This window comes from Hetaerina americana, unplaced genomic scaffold (assembly GCF_022747635.1).
Source record: "Hetaerina americana unplaced genomic scaffold, ioHetAmer1.1.p SCAF_67, whole genome shotgun sequence".
Taxonomy (NCBI): Eukaryota; Metazoa; Arthropoda; class Insecta; order Odonata; family Calopterygidae; genus Hetaerina; species Hetaerina americana.
Window position 1 is genome coordinate 1192943 of NW_027287283.1, and position 17058 is coordinate 1210000.

The 17058-nt window shown below is 36.6% G+C and overlaps 1 protein-coding gene across 1 annotated transcript in view; it reads right to left on the bottom strand.

The window, feature by feature from the left end:
• Positions 1-251: 251 nt before the first annotated feature.
• Adck1 (aarF domain containing kinase 1) overlaps positions 252-17058 on the bottom strand; it is a 34501-nt gene continuing 17694 nt past the window's right edge. The window contains exons 6-10 of the mRNA XM_071594682.1: positions 15696-15971; positions 13828-14028; positions 10802-10944; positions 4575-4817; positions 252-3479 (exon numbers count right to left, since the gene is read on the bottom strand). Of these exons, the coding sequence (XP_071450783.1) occupies positions 3476-3479; positions 4575-4817; positions 10802-10944; positions 13828-14028; positions 15696-15971 (867 nt within the window). The 3' untranslated portion in view covers positions 252-3475. The remainder of the gene's footprint in view (positions 3480-4574; positions 4818-10801; positions 10945-13827; positions 14029-15695; positions 15972-17058) is intronic.

Sequence of the window (17058 nt, forward strand, 5' to 3'; positions counted from 1 at the left end):
TATTTACCAGCATTCATGAAAACTTGTGATCAACCGATATACGCAGGCAATTACTTAAAACTAAGAGTTACTACTTATATGACTTTTTTTTTCAAGTTAAATAAATAGGATCATAACATGATGAAATGAATAAATGATCCATCTTCCCCGCCCTTCTTTCTTTGTTTGATTGAACCTTGCAAGAGGAAAAAGGAACAGACCAACATCAGGGTATGAATTTAAAAGGACTGATGCAAAATTAATGTCAAAATATCTTTTAATAAATAACAAACAATGGTAATACAACAACGTATGGGAGAATTACAAACATGATTTCAACCATAGATGAACAAAGTCATGTGTCCATGAAAAAATGAATGTTATTTACAGTATCTCTATCTCATTGGTATAAATGACAATGGCCTTGAATAAGAAACAACTACCGACTCTTTATTACCTCTTTGTTTCTGATTAAATTCCCTGAGAAACGGAAATCAGACTTGTACCCTTATTGTCCCCAGAATTGTAACCGGGTGATTCAATACAACCTCAAAAAAGTGCATTTCATGCCAGTTTCTCCTCAGTAAATTAGACCCAATGCCCAAAGAAAATGATTTGCTTCTCAACATTTATCTACATTCTAATGAAATACTGCCTTCAGAACTAGCTTCGTGCACCATTGGATTACATCAGAACTGAAGTTTGCTTCTTAATATTTTCATTTATTTGGTACTTCCTGGGCGGAATAATATCTCAGTGTTTCCCTAAACTTTATAAGTGACCTCGCCTTTGCCAACCAAACTATCCGCTCTGATTCAAACTTTCCCATTGGGGAGGTGTTACTTCACTGTGCCTTCTTCATTACAACTTATGATATTGAGCCATAATAGAGCCATGATGGCACAGAAATAAGTCAAATAAATTAACCGGCATATTCCTTATTCATAATGAAAAACCATTTAATTAGTGAAATAAAGGACTCTTTAGAAAAGAATACAGCTGCTGTCACAAATGCCAACATATTTTTGGAAATTCTACGTAGCACCACCAACACAGGAAAAAATATAAGCGAGTACAGAGTTATGAATGAGTGATTGACTTTGGGAACTAATGGTTCCACAAAACTATTTAGGCTTTAATGAGTACTCTAAAACACTAATTGCCACTTTGGAACCAGTTAATTTTCAGAAATGACTAAAAGTTCACATCAAACGTCCAATATAGGATATTTGAAGGTCCTCAGGAAGTTATCTGCTAAGCAGCTCACTCTTGAACGTTCAGTTGGCAATTTACTTAAAATATAGATTAAAATTATGAATATAGCATTCAGAAATTGGTCACCGGCAAAATAAGAAACGTTAGAACAAATATCCCTATCTAAGGAAGATGCATCTTAAATAGGCAAGTTTTACTGACCTAGTTTTTAACCGGTGTGAGAGGTGCCCGTGTGCTTGTGCTTTGGCACATTAACGATTATGACAGAAGTCCACAGAGTTAACCTCTGAGAATGTACACAATAAAACAGGACACATGAAGCATTTCCTGAATCTCCATCTATTAGTCTTGGCGGAGGAGGCATATAGGTGACTACAGAGGTCATTTTTGCCCCAAGCACAAGCAGGAAAGATAGCTAATCATGGCAAGTCAGGATAGACAGAAAAAGAAATATGGAAACCCCAGCACTGCCATCCTACAACCCTTAATGAAGGGCACCAAGTTAAAAAAATTTTCAATCCAATCTGACAGATGGTGTTCTGCATCAACTGTGTTCTCCTCATGACACTAAAGTTGAAATTAATAACAAGAAATTTATCACCCTGGTGAATTAAATAGAGACTTTCAGTGTGGGAAGTCAATACAATTAGTTAATACCAAATTAATACATAATGGTTATATCAAAGTTAGTTGGCAAATACATACTATGTTACTGAGCTAGAATTTGTTTTTAAGGGCTCGAGTGGCTTAGGTATGATGAAAGAGTAAGCACCATTTGCACAGACATGAGAAAAATCAGCATAAAGGGTGCATCACTAACCATTCACACACATGCACCAAAACTTGTTTCATTTCATGCACTTGAGCCATGGAAGTCCTGGTGGAACCTCTAATAAGCATCGGAACACATACAGTTCGTCCGGAAAATAAGTGTACTAACTCCTGGGCTGGGCGCGCCGCTCCAGGCGCGCCCAGCACCGCTCTGACGGGCTGTGATTGGAGGGGGGTATGTTGGCAAGCGATGCTGAAAAAGGCAATCGGCTCTGAGCTGTGGTGTAGTGAGGAGCTCTGTTAACGCGAACCTCCACGCTTCGACCCACGTCACGGAACGCGATGCCGAAGTTTTTGGAGCAGCGTTATTCCATCAAATTTGCGGTAAAGCTTGGGAAATCGTCTACCAAAACTGTCGGTATGATTAACCAGGCTTACAGGGAGTCAGCCATGTCCAGAAACATGATCTTTCGGTGGCACAAGATGTTCGTGGAGGGCAGAGAAGAGGTCGACGACGAGTCTTCGAGAGGTTCCCGGTGATGCCTTCGCGGGAGCGTTCCAGGAATGGGAACGCCGCTGGAACAAGTGTATCGACTCACAAGGGTCCTATTTTGAGGAATATTAGCTTAAGATATGTAAAAGTGTAATAAATTTTTTTTCCTGAGCTCAGTACACTTATTTTCCGGACGAACCCTGCATTTGACCACTTCAAACATTCCACCCACAAATGGGTGATGCTGATATGATGATGATGCCATTTGGTGGTGGTCTATTAATACACATTTTAGTAAGTCAACTGTGAATACCGTTCAAGTCCACGTTGATTAAATGACTGAAGAACTGTATTTATTCCTGACTGACAAAGATACTAGAAGTGGTTCAATTACATATTTAAGAAACAAAAACCACCAAAAATTTGGCAAATGATAAAATCATAGTCTTATCAGCAAATCACAACTCCATACTCTGGATAGTAAAACTTTTGGCCAGTATTATATTAATTCACGTTCATATTTTTGCACAAGCTTTTGGAATGCATAATTGTAAAATGTGACAGCCAATGATGTGGTTCAATTCTTATCATATATGTATGTGAGATGAATTCAACCACACACACAAGTATATGAAATGAATCGTGGAATATATACCTGATGCATTGAACAGAATAAATATGTGATTTTTCAAGAGATGAGGTATGAATCCATGAAATACAGCAATACCTACCAGGTTAGTCAGACAGTTGTTTCACCAGTGTATGCTAAACCACAACTTTATCAATAAAAACACCTCAAACACTCACTAGGAGAAATTGGCACCATTTCACTTTCAGCTTAAAATTCAACAGTAATAAAGATTGGGGGAATAAAAAATATTCATTTAAAACAAAATGTGCAGCTATTTCACTGAGAAACAATGGACTCCATTCACCAAATCATTTGATACTTATTTCAATGAGCATGGCAACACTTTAGAGGAACATCACAGTTTCTCACGTGTTCAGCATTCCCAGCTAACTGCAATGAGGAAAAGAGACATGATGATTCAGCAAACACAGAGGTAAATGAATGTTTAAAATACATGAAATTCTCTCTAAGCTCAGGAAGGAGCGGAGAATAATGTTCTGGAATAATCTCAGACATGAAAAATCAAAATACGAGGGTCATCCGGAAAGTAGTACCCGTTCGTGAAATAAAGACACAAAAGTAAATATTAACAAACATAAAAAATTTTATTTGAAAGAGGATACTTTAAACTACTTCTCAACATAATCTCCAAGCAAATTAAGGCATTTGTCATAACGTGTGACAAGTTTCTGTATTCCTGCTGCATAGTCCTTCGCCGCCAGCTCATTGAGATACGCGAGGGACCCATCTTGCACAAATTTTTGCATAATGCAGATGGTGTTTAACAATTTCATGAACAATTGTTCGAGAAACATTGGGAAAATGCTCACAGATGTCATCAATTGTGACGCGCCGATCGTTCCTCACGAATTCGTCAACTGAGCTCACCAGTTGGTCTGTAATGACAGACGGTCTCCCCGAACGCTCATCGTCGTGTGTGTTCCCCCTCCCCATGTTGAAGTTGCGACACCACCGCCGAACAGACGACTCGTCCATTACATTGTCTCCATACACCTCCTTTAATTGGCGATGAATATCACATGGGCGAACGTTTCTTGCATTGAGGAATTTAATCACTGCCCTCACTTCACAACTGGCGGCGTTCTCAATTTTTTTAAACATTGTAAACAATCACAGAAACAACACAGGCAATGCTAGCGTCACGCAACTTGGCTCAGAGAAGGCAGACAAGATCCTCTTTCAAATAAAATTTTTTATGTTTGTTAATATTTACTTTTGTGTCTTTATTTCACGAACGGGTACTACTTTCCGGATGACCCTCGTAAATGCCAATAACAACAAAGTTAACATAGTACCATAAAATAAAGGCCCAAAGCTCAATATAGAAATCAACATTTTGTGCTAAAAGGTTAATTAAATCTTTACAAAAAGTGCTTATTGAAGACATTTTTTAAACAAATATTTGAATTTCTAACAGTAGTTGCATATTAAAAAATAATACCTGGATAAACAAAAAATACTTACCTAAGTAACACACCGGGAACAATACCAGACTGAAGAGCATTTTTAATTACATCACTCATGGATGGGAGTGCAGGCAAACTAATCATCAATGGTAGGAATGCATAATATGCATAAAGGCGCATAACACTCCAATAAAGTTCAACTGACAATCTTACTGACTCCCATTTACTTTTACTCTCTGCCAGACGCTCATTGTAATAACTTTTAATACATAACTCAGCCATTACTCTGAAAGCACCCATCCTAAAAAAATAAAAGAAATTACCCGTTAATTATGATGCAATTACCTCGAAAGGGCGAAAACTCTTTCACTAGTGGAATAAAATATGCTTAATATAGAAAATTGCATCTTAAGAATGCAGTTGACAGCAGAAAGTAGCCAAAAACTCACGCTTGTTTCTCAATACTAAAAAAATAGGTGAAAGGTTTGCTACAACAATAGTCTTTCCTTTCTAACAGAAATACGAAAGACCCAACTGCAACTGTTGCTCTGTGGGATGGGTAGGGACCTCCATTCACACTGAACAGGATTTATTCATCTTCATTGGAGAATAATGTAAATGGACAATGCAATGAACGCTCGAGAGTGAACAAAAATAGATTAATAAAAAAATTGGAAGATAACACAAAGTACTTTGCTAAGCCTTTCATTTGAAAGTCCTCCATCACCCGTGGCAATAATTACACATCCTAAATCATTACCTCATACTAATGCTGAACTAGATTTACAATCATAAAACAGTCCTTATCTGATAATTAACATTCCTTATCTGATTACCATTTATTGTTCGCAACCTTTTAATTAAGCCAGGTACATTACCCTAAATACACCCTAAAGAGAATGTTCTCAAGAAAATCACCTTGATTTTGCTATAAGATTGCAAAATGAGACTTGGGAGAATGTTTATAGATTAGATGTATTAGACCTATGAAGAATGTTTCAAGGAATTTAACAGTAAATTTCACGATCATTTTAAAGATATTTTTTCCTGAAATGCAGTGATTACGAATAGTGGAAACATCCAAATAAAAAAAACTGGGTGATAGATGAAATCAGACAACAATCAAGAAGTCTCAAAGAAATGGCTGCAAAAATCAAATGCTATCATGAACCAGCTTTATTGAAGGAACATAAAGCTTGTAAAAAGATTACATAAAAATTAATAGACCATACCTGAGAATAACTACAATAATAATAGAATTGTATATGCTGAAAACAAATCAAAAGGATCATGGAGAATAATAAATAGCTTTGGACAACCTTCACATTCCACTTAAATTACACGATCCACAAAGAAATGTAGTCACCAATTCTACACATATATCATCACTACTTCACAATATTTTTAATAGCAAACAAAGCAGCTCTAATACCTATAATAATAACATCTTCCACATCCCAAGTAGCAATAAGTCTCTCTTCTAGGGTCGCGGGTTCGATTCCCACATGGGTGAGTTTTCTTCCACCTAGGGCTTGGGTGTTTGTGAATGTGACCATTGTTATCGTTGTTAATAGTTCGATGTAAAGGCCAAGATGCGCTGTTTTCGGACTTATACTGAATAAATAAAATAAATAAAAAATAAATATCCATGTCTGGAAAATGGGTTAGGTACTGCAGTAAATCAAATGCGTGCAAACTGTAGTCCTGGAGATGATGGAGTCCTAATGTTTACTTAGGGGATGATCAGTTTGGGTTTAAGAAGGGAAGAGGAAGTTTAGGAAGGCGTGATGCCGTTGCAGCAATGAGATAATTAATCGAGAGGAATATAGAATACAACCAGGAGGTATTTGCCTGTTTCGTTGATTTCGAAAAAAGCGTTTGATTGAGTGAATTTGGAAAAACTAATGAGTGTATTGCAGAAAATAGGAATAGATTGGAGGGAAAGGAGGCTAATACTCAACCTGTACATGTCTCAGACTTCCTAGGTGCGAGTGGGGAACGGGGAGTCCGGATGGGCAGTGTTAGGAAGAGGTGTAAGGCAGGGTTGCCCATTATCACCAGTGCTGTTCAACCTGTATGCAGAGGAAATGATTAAAGAGGCATGGGAAGAACTGGAGGTAGGAATGAAAGTGGGCGGGGAATTCGTAAAATCAGTTAGGTTTGCTGATGACCAAGCTTTAGTTTGTCAGTCAGCCAAGGGGTTGCAAACATTGCTGAGTGAATTGGAAATTCAGTGCGACAGGTATGGGATGAGAATCAATATTAATAAAATAAAGGTTATGCGATTTTCTAGAAAGAAAAAGCCTAAGCTAAACATTAAAATAGGAGGGCAAAAACTAGAGCGGGTAGAACAGTTCACGTATCTCGGAAGTGTTTTCAACCGACACGGTCAAAGTAGTAGGGATGTAAGGAGAAGAATTGCGCTAGGCAAAGAGGCTTTCACAAGGAGGAGAGAGTTGATGACGGGGACTTTGAGTAAAGATGTTAAGAAAAGGCTCGTAAAACTTCGATATGCAGCGCAGCTATGCACAGCATGGAAACGTGGTCATTGAAGCAGGAGGATAGACGTAGACTGGAGGCATGTGGAGAAGAATGGAGAAGGTGAAATGGACAGAGAAGAAAACAAATGAAGAAGTTCTTGGTATGGTGGGCGAAGAGAGGGGCTTGTTGGGAGAAATCCTATGGAGGCAGGAAAAGTGGATGAAGGGGGTATTGACCGGCAGGGGGATGTTGAAGACTGTAATTGAGGGGAGAATGTTAGGCAAACAAGGAAAGTGAAGGAACAGGATAGGGATGTTGGACGGGATGAAGGATGGGAGAAAGTACTCGGAGATGAAGGGGGACCTGATGAAGAGTAGGATGTTGTGTTTTGCTGGGAGTCACAAATTATTTAATTAGTAACTATGTCCATCCAAAAATATACGTTAACCGGTAGATTACCTAATAATAATAATAAACACTTCAGTTAAAATAATTTATTATCACGTCATTATCAACATGGATGCATGAAAAACAAGTTGGCCATTTCAGTCACATGTAAGGTCATAAACTTCATCTTGACCTCTCTTGACAATGAGGAGGAGGTAAAAAGGCCTTTTCTTGGATTTAATCAAAGGCTTTGACTCGAATAGATGATAACATTCTTGCTAAAAAATTGCAGTGTTATGGAACAAGGGGGGCACCAAGGCAGTGGAACCAGTCCTATTTAAAAGATCATTAGGATACAGTCAGTATAAGAGTCAGTGATTTTGAATACATTACCAAAGGTAACAGAGTGTAAAGGTTACGAAAGATGGAATATCTCATGTATCGCCTGCAAAAATAATATCCTGCGGGGTTCCCCAGGGCTCTGTTCTTGGCCCAGTGTTTTTTCTCATATACATAAATGATCTCCCAAGGAAGCTTAATTCTGTACCTAATACACTTCCCATCCTGTATGCCGATGACACAAATGTTTTAGTGTCTGCCTCTTCAATCAACGACCTCGTATCAAGTGCTAACAATACTATCCACCTTTTGCAAGAGTGGTGTGATCGTAATTTTCTTCATATTAATAAGGAAAAAACAAATTTAATATACTTTGTAAATAAAAATAAGCCTCTGACAGATATTTCAGTGTCTTTTGACAATGTGATTATTCCAAGGAGTGATAATGCCTCCTTCCTTGGTGTTACCCTGGATAGTAGACTAAACTGGGAAAGCCATATTTCTAGTTTACGCCGAAAACTCTGTTCAGCGTGCTATTTGGTACGTTCTATCAGGCAAACCGTAAATAATGAAGTGCTTATGTCTATCTATTATGGTGAGTTTTATGCCCACGTAATTTTTAGTATTCTTTTTTGGGGCCCATTACCCTGCGCTCATGTTGTATTTAAAATCCAAAAGAGAATACTAAGACTAATGTGCAATGCACCCCTCAGAGCTCCATGTCGCCCCCTTTTCAAACAACTTTGTATTCTCCCTCTTCCCTGTGTGTATATGCTAAGTGCTATTGTTTATGCTAAACGCCATATCTCATTATATACCATTAACAGTAGCATTCACAATCATTATACCAGGACCTGCAGTCATCTACATGTGAACTTCATCAGAACTTGCAAGTCTACTTTTTCCCCCATAACATGGGACTCTTATTATATAATAACCTTCCTCTGGTTATCAAGAGCATAGAAAAAATGTCAACCTTTAAATTCAAAGTGAGGGACTTTTTCATGCTACACTTATTCTACACTATTGATGAGTTTCTGAATACGTAACAATGTATTGTATTTTATGTTAAGATCTTTGACGTGCCATATATCTTGGAACATGAATGTACCCAGATCCTCAGGTAAATAAATAAATAAATAAAAATCCAAATCTATAAGAGTGTCTCAAGGCTCCATTCTTGGTCCAGTACTTTTATAAATTTATATTAACGATCTGGCCTTAGTTTTAATGAGAGTAAGTGAGATGAAACCAATTTTATATTCTGATGATACCAATATATTAGTTTCTGCAACCTCCATAAATGAATTAACTTCAGAGTTTGCAGCTGGTAATACACTGGGGCAAAGAAAAGTCTGAAACTGAACAATGAAAATTGCAGGCAATATATTTTTCTCTCCGCCCATTCAAACCAACAATGATGAGCTCAATCTCCAACAATAGTGAATAGCCAAAATATAGGGTTTATCACATTCACAAAATTTCTTGGCATCTATTTGGACTCCCAACTTGACGTAAGAAACCCATATAAATTGCCTTTCAGGAAAATTAAGCTTGGTAATTTCCTCCTAAGAACTTTGACGAAAACAGTGAGCAAAGATGTGCTAATAATGCTTTACTATGGCCTTAGCTACTCCAATATTACACATGGCTTCATTCCCTGGGGCTCATCTCCCTTCTCCCACGTCATATTTAAAATGCACACAAAGGCTGCTCACATTATTGTATCTAAACCTCCAAATTCATCTGCCCGCCCAGTCTTTCAAGATCTTGGGTTCCTACCTTTCCCCTCCATATATAACCTATTCACAGTGACATACATTCAACAACATCTGTCAGACTTCCATGCACATTCTCACAACCACAGCCGTTTTACTGAGTTCTGGTATGCTCTGAATTCCTATTTTTTATGACATACCCTATATTGTTATTGTAAACCAATCCTTAGGCAAATAAAAATTATTATTATTAAAAGGTAATTAAAATTGAACTAAAAGCCTTTGTAAACTAACTAGCACTTGTGTGTATAAAGCTGCAGAGAATGTTGAATATGTTGGGCTGCCTATCTTCAAAAGGTCAAGCTTTCAGGTAATACCCAAAATTCTACACTTTTGTGGGATGATTCAGTAATGGAGTATTTGAGAACTTTATTAAGACTTTCCATCTTTTTTCAACTTCCTCTGAGTGTGACATTCTGGACAAATTATCCCCATATCGTCTGCCTCATTTCCACATATGTTTTTGCAAATAGATACAAGTGCTACAAAAATACAAAAGAACGGCCAAATAAAAGGATACACTTTGGTACCCATTTGAACACCCCAAATATTATTCTCACAAACTAGATCGCTTTTTATACAACTGACAAATGAAACTGGAGAAATTAACTAGAAGATTAACTTCTAAAAGCTACTTGTATGTAGCCTTGAGGTCTTTTCTACAAAAATTCATGCTAAAAGATTTACTTTCAACGCTCTGAAACCATTAACGTTGAGCTTATGGCATAATGTAACATTCTCTCGGCAAATGAGTCCACCCTAAATATTATGTGCTTGGGATACATTGAGGGTCATACATTCTTTATGAATGCACAGAATTGAAAATCAAATCATTGAAAAAGATAATTATTTTAATTTAACTTCACTAAGTTGATTCAATGCATTCACTTTTTCACCATCCTGCCAAGAGAAATGTACAATCAATGGTAACATAATAACTGTTTTACAGGACAGAAAATGAACCTTTCCCAATGGTTTTTGATGTGTACCAACGAAAATCCCCGTCAATGCAGCTAGCTGAATATTATGTTGCAAAGCTGGCCTTGCAGGAACAAAAATTTAACTCCTTAATAGCATTTAATCTTTGGTTTGCCGGAAAAATCACTTAATATACCACTAATTTAGGTTCTATAACCTGTAAAACATATGCACGTAATACACAACATAATATGTACAATTAAAGTAAACAAAATAGATGCTAATCAACTATAGATGTTTTTAAAAGATTTTCTATGAATTGAGAAGAAAAATCAATTTATTGGCTTAATTAATTTACTCGACTAAAATTTTAGACCCCTACCTCATGTGAGTCCTGAGGGTGTACTCAATGCCACGAAGGAGGTCATTTGTCTTGAGGATAAGCAACATTTGCCGGTCAACAGTGGCCAGGACATCAGTAATTTGTGGAAGTAAATGAGGAATTTCCTTTTGGAAGGAATCTTTCTGTAATTTAAACAGACAATATATCAGATAACCAAAATTCAAGACTCAGCATATCTCTTTGTTTATTAGACTGATTAGCTAAGAAAATACAAGCATGCCGTGAGTAGTGCCACATCTATTTCATTGCCTATACATGGATGAAACAGAGCCATGGGTAGGACTGGCGGTAGGAATCAAAGTAGACGGGGACAGGAAATTCAGTCAGTTCTATTAAGATTTAGTAGGATAATGCATTGAATACTCTATTTAGATATTAATCAAGAATCCAAGGCATGAAATGCTAAACAAATGTAAAGGAAAACACCTTTGTATAAAAGCATTTGTGACACTTATTGCATGGTAATTTGCCATAATATCTTGTTCCTTTAAAGCTCCCAGAAATTAGGTACTGTTGTCAGAGGATGCATTGTCAGCTTAATGGAGTAGAGCACTTGGATGGAAATTGAGGGATTGGGGTTCAATCACCCATCAAAACAAATATTTTTTACCATGAAAAATTTCCATATTTTGCCCAAAAATTACTTGGCCAGAGAATTATAAAAATTTAGTTTTAACTGGGAATGTATAAAAATCTTTTGTAATTCTGGTTGAGTTAACCCATAAAATACTATCAGTTTGCGCTCCAGGATATGCTGATGAATAGCTTTTCAGCTAAGATAATTCAAATGCTCATCAGGACAGATCTTTAGTACGTCTTCCACTTTTACTATTCCTCTTTTCATGAAATTAATTAGGATGCCTTTCCTTCTGAAATTCCACATTAATAGGTGCATGTTTGTGTTAGTTGATAGTATATGTGTTGGCATGTGAGTGAGTTGTAAAGGTTTTGGCATGAATATATACGATTTTGTGTGCGTAGGTTGGTATGAATTTGAGGGTTTTACACGTGGTTTTATTCTTGATTACATGCGGTGGCCTAACAACCCCCACCACATGCCCTAGCGGTGGCTTGCGGGGTACTAGGCAGATGCAGATGCAATAGTTAAATTTTGTGCTATTGACTTCACATTCATTGAATATTTCATTCATTTAGTTTTAGGGTAGGTGATTGACAGCCGAGGTCATTTGTGCCATTGGGGATGGCTGGGAAAGGATGAAGGCTGGAGAGAAACCTGGCAACGACATTACCCCGCTCTTAACAAATGGCACCAAGGGGTCTGCAGCTTAACGTCCCATCTGACGGATGGCATACTCCCACAAAGTGCACTCCACAAAACACTACATATGGATTGGGACACCACTTGAACCTGGGTCCTCTGGGTGGGAGGCCAGTGCGTTAGCCACCGCACCATGCCAATCCCCTTTTGTTTATGTCCTGGCAGAAGTAGCTATTAGGGGAAGTGACCAACCAACAGGTGAGATCAATGGTGGGAAACTGTATGGAGGCATGTAATACAACCCGACAGTTTACAGTTGCATCCACCACAAAATGCTTCTTTTTTCCTTCTGTTACTTTTACTGAACTACACTTGACTGGCAATCTCACATATCAGTGTAGACTAAATAATATGTATAGAATATAATATCGTATAAAATGGCAATGGGAACCTTCATGATTCATGAACTTGTTACCACTACATCTTTAGAGGTCCTAACACTAGTATATTATGCCAAATTTCATTTATATCTGTTCTATGGCAAACACTAGTGCTGCAGCTAATGCCTTTTCCATGCAAAAATGGTCTTTGAAAGCTGTGGCTTTAGAACTCCATTAGAACTCCTGAAAAGGTCACACTCTCTTCAATTTAATATAATGACACTACCAAATATATAAATTTCTATCGTGCATTACTTGTGAGAATTATCAGGCTTATTTTTACCTCTTTCATCAGTCAGTTGTCACTTCACTCGTGGGAGACGAAATATACATTTAATTTGGCAGTCATCTGCTTTATTGAAAAAAAGTCCCCATTACTCACCATCACTTATTTTTTAACAAATTGCCAATAACTGTAAAAAATAAACCCACTGTAAATATGTTTAAGACTGAACTTAAGAAGCTGCCATTAATCAAGTGCTATTACGGTGTGGTGGAGATTTACTGATAAATTTTGATTGTCAGCTGTTTTACAGTGAGAGAGTGTATGCAATGTTTCGGTGTGTTTTTCTGAATTTCATTTGGGTTTGACTCAAGTGCGTAGTTTCGTGCATTGTTCCAATTCTATTTTTTGCATATCTTCATGACCACGTTCTTTGTCATACAACAACAAGAACGAGAACAATATAGTAAATTAATAAAAGTGGAAATTGATAAAGCAACATACAGCTGACTGAAACAAGAAGAATAAATGATCATTGCCATTATTATAATTAATAATAAAACTATCTTATCGCCAAAACAATTTAAAATTGGGACTGGAAATTTGAATGCATACTATTGTGCATTGCCCATAGATTTCCCATAGGACATGGGGAATAAATTCAGGAGAATAGGGCATTTCATTACAAAAACAGGACTGGCCCTAGAAAATTGGAACTAATGACAACGCTAAATAAGGCTAGCTAACCAAGAGTCATGCCACTGATATGTAACAAAACTCAAGGTCAAAAAAAGGATCTTTTTTTTTAAGACTTAAAATGGGTAACCTTAATGTTCTCCTATAATTCTTATTTTCTATACATATAACTGAAAAAGAGTTGGAATTCTTTTTTAAATGGAGATGTGTGATGGTGAACTACCATTGCAGTTATTTCCCCACCCAAGTTGATATTTAGCCACTGGTTTCCTTTTTTCCAAACTATTTACTTCAAAATCAATGGAAAAAAATTGTCCAAATTACAAAGAATTATTTAACTTTGCATCACAAGCATAAAACGGCAGGGAATTATTCAACTTTTCTCAATCTTAATCCTGAATTTAGAGGGGAGGAACTCATTTAATACCTCATTGGCAGTGAACTTGGTAACTTCCAAGCCGTTGTTGATGGACTCCCATTTGCGACCGGAAACCATGCAGGCAAATAGAGCATACAATGGCCCAGCTATCCCCATGCGCACACTCTCTTCCCTCATGCCAACAGTGTTACCATTTAGAATATGCAGCCAGAGCCTTGAGTATCTTGCACGGAATTCATCGGTTAAGTCCTACAAGAATAACATTTGATTACAAAGCATGCCCACTCAGTAATAGGTTTTATTTCAATTTCCAACTTTTGCTCTTATATTTTGCATTCATATTTTGAAAAATTGAGGTAAACAAGAGTAAAATGGAACTGTGAGGGTAGGGTAATAAGAAACATTTGATTTTGTTTACCAATCATCAAAATTCAAATTATTTCACATGCATATAGCTATAATTTTTATGAAGATTCAGCATATCAAAGCTATGCTGCTGAGTAATAATAATAATAATAATTTTATTTCCCCAATTGACAAGTACATAGTATGGTACAAAATATCATACAATTATGTAATCGTATAGGGTACGTCAAGAAGTACAGTAACTGGATTACTAGCCAGAGAAAAGAGAATAAAATTACACCTACACATATAGTTAAGGATTTACACAATATAAAATTAGAATTACCCAGAATTGAAGTAGTCGTTCACACTGTAAAAACATTTTTCATTTAAGTACATATATAACTTATTTTTAAAAATAGAGAGTGATTTCTCATTTTTTAAACTAATGGGAAGCCTGTTGAATATTTGGATGCACAGAGAACGAGGTCCCTTGGACATCATTGTCATGCTAGCAGTCACTACACACAGGTGATTTCTTGTCCTAGTCCCATAGGCGTGTGTGCCATTATTTGATGGGAATAGATGCATGTTCTTTTTTACAAAAATTATCGAATTATAAATAAAAACACTAGGGACAGTTAAGATGCCAAGGCTTTGAAAGAGAGGTCTGCAGTGGGCTCTATAGGGTTTATTGCACATGGACCTAAGCAATTTCTTTTGAATAATAAATATTTTATTTAACTTAGTTGATGACCCACTTCCCCAGATTATGATACCGTATGATACAAGAGAATAAAAAAGACCATAGTAGAGCGTTTTCAAAACATCCATACTAACAGTATGTTTCAGAATTGAAAGAAGATAGTACACAATAGTAGTAATAAGGATGCTCAGTAATGCAAAATAATAGAATAATTTATATAATTCAATTACTTTAATTGTACGTGACCAGTAAAATGTAGGGTCAGCCATGGTAGATAGTAGCTGAATAACTACATTTGCAATCCAACAAATTAAAAATATTGCTTCAATAATAAAATCTATTCATAAATTTCACTGAAAATGTAGCGGTGGTTTCAAGGTACCCTTAGGATGAAAACAGAAAGTAGATTTCAGTATCACACAACAAATAAAACAGATAAGGGCTGCATTACTGATAATGTTATCTCTTTCGGATGTACATAATTAGCACATGCAAAATAAAAAATGAATTACGAGAATTTCTATTCATGATTGATATTTATCCTAACACTTATAAAAATATTTGTCATACATGAACAAATGCTGGCAAAAACAAATATAGAAATTTGGAACTTAATTTAAACCAAAATGTGTATCTAATCAGATTACAGTACTGCTGTAAGATTTCATTAATAAGACATAATTGGGGAATTTGCTCATCAATCTCAATTCATTACAACCAGATTATGTAATTTTGTAAAATGATCCAAACTCAATCAGCAATTGACATTCACAGTGAAAGTGATTCATACACACTGCTTTAAAAAAAAAGCTGATCACTCTTGTAATTGGAATTATTCAGGCAATTAATGAGTCACAAGACTTACAGCATACAAACCGTGGTCCAGGAGGATAATTTCCACATCTCCTAGTATTGCCCCTTTTCTTTTCCGAACGAGGATGTTGCCTGGGTGGGGATCACTATGGACAAAGCCATTCTTGAAGATCATCTCCGAGTAAATGTTTCCAAGTCGAGATGATAAAAGGAACGGATCAATTCCTTCCCTTTGGATGTACTCCAGGTCATTCACTTGTCCAGCTCCATCCACATATTCCATTGTTAAGACTCGACTGGTCGTCAATTCCCAGAAAACTTTTGGAATCTGAATTTTGACAAACAAATATGTAATTATTGAACACCTGCTACTATCTTGAACTTATAAACCAGCACATCTTATGAGCGTGTAAACCAGCAAATCATAAATTAAAATCTTTGGCCATACAACATGAAATCCCAGTCAAAGCACAGTCTATCATTCCCCAAACTTGCACATGAGAACTTCAAAATAAATAGTGAAAAATAATCATTTTACTTCAGGCAAGAATTTAATTTGGTATTCAGAGGTAATTGAAAATAATACATTCCCTGTGTATGAACGATTTCTTAAGACTGGCAAATATTTATTTTGCTGGGAAAACGAAATAACCAAGGCCATAAACTTGATTGGCACTGGGTTTATTCTGGGGGGATAAGTAAAAAAAACAAGGCAACAACTTAGCAGAATATTGGAAATCATGCACTCAATTACTTGGTTGTGTTTGGGAAACAGTGACTCTCGTGGACCGCAATCACACGAAAAAATACAAAAATAAATCAAAGGAAACAGGCTTACAACCATTCGATTACTTGCATGTGTTAAGAAATTACAGTGACTCTCGTGAATCACATTCACACACATGTTCAGGGTTTGTAAAGATCCCTTTCATGCCAGGGACACGTCAATCTCAAAGGGGAATGAAAAATAAATAAGGGAAGGACACAAGTTCATCACCTCTGATTCACTAGGCCACCTAACACGCCCAAGTGATTAAGTGACTGTGAGCATGATTCTGTGCCCTTCCTTTTTCCATTCCTGTGTGTGATTGGCTGGTCACTGGCATACGAGAAGTCCTTGCAAACGTTGAGGGTGCGAGTAAGTGTGATTCACACAGGTCACTGCTTCCGAACACACCTGAGTAAGAGTGTGACTGCCAGTGGTGCCAGATGGTGTACTGTTAGATGAAGCTAAGAAATCTAGTGATGACTAGTCAATGGTCATCCAAGACCTACCTCAAACAGTAATCTACAAAATATTAATAATGCAACCAATTGGACAATGTTGTATTTTCTACTGGATATGAAAGAGAATGACTTTAAAATATTTAAAAAAATTGAAATATACAAGAATTTAATGTATTCCTTTAAGATAG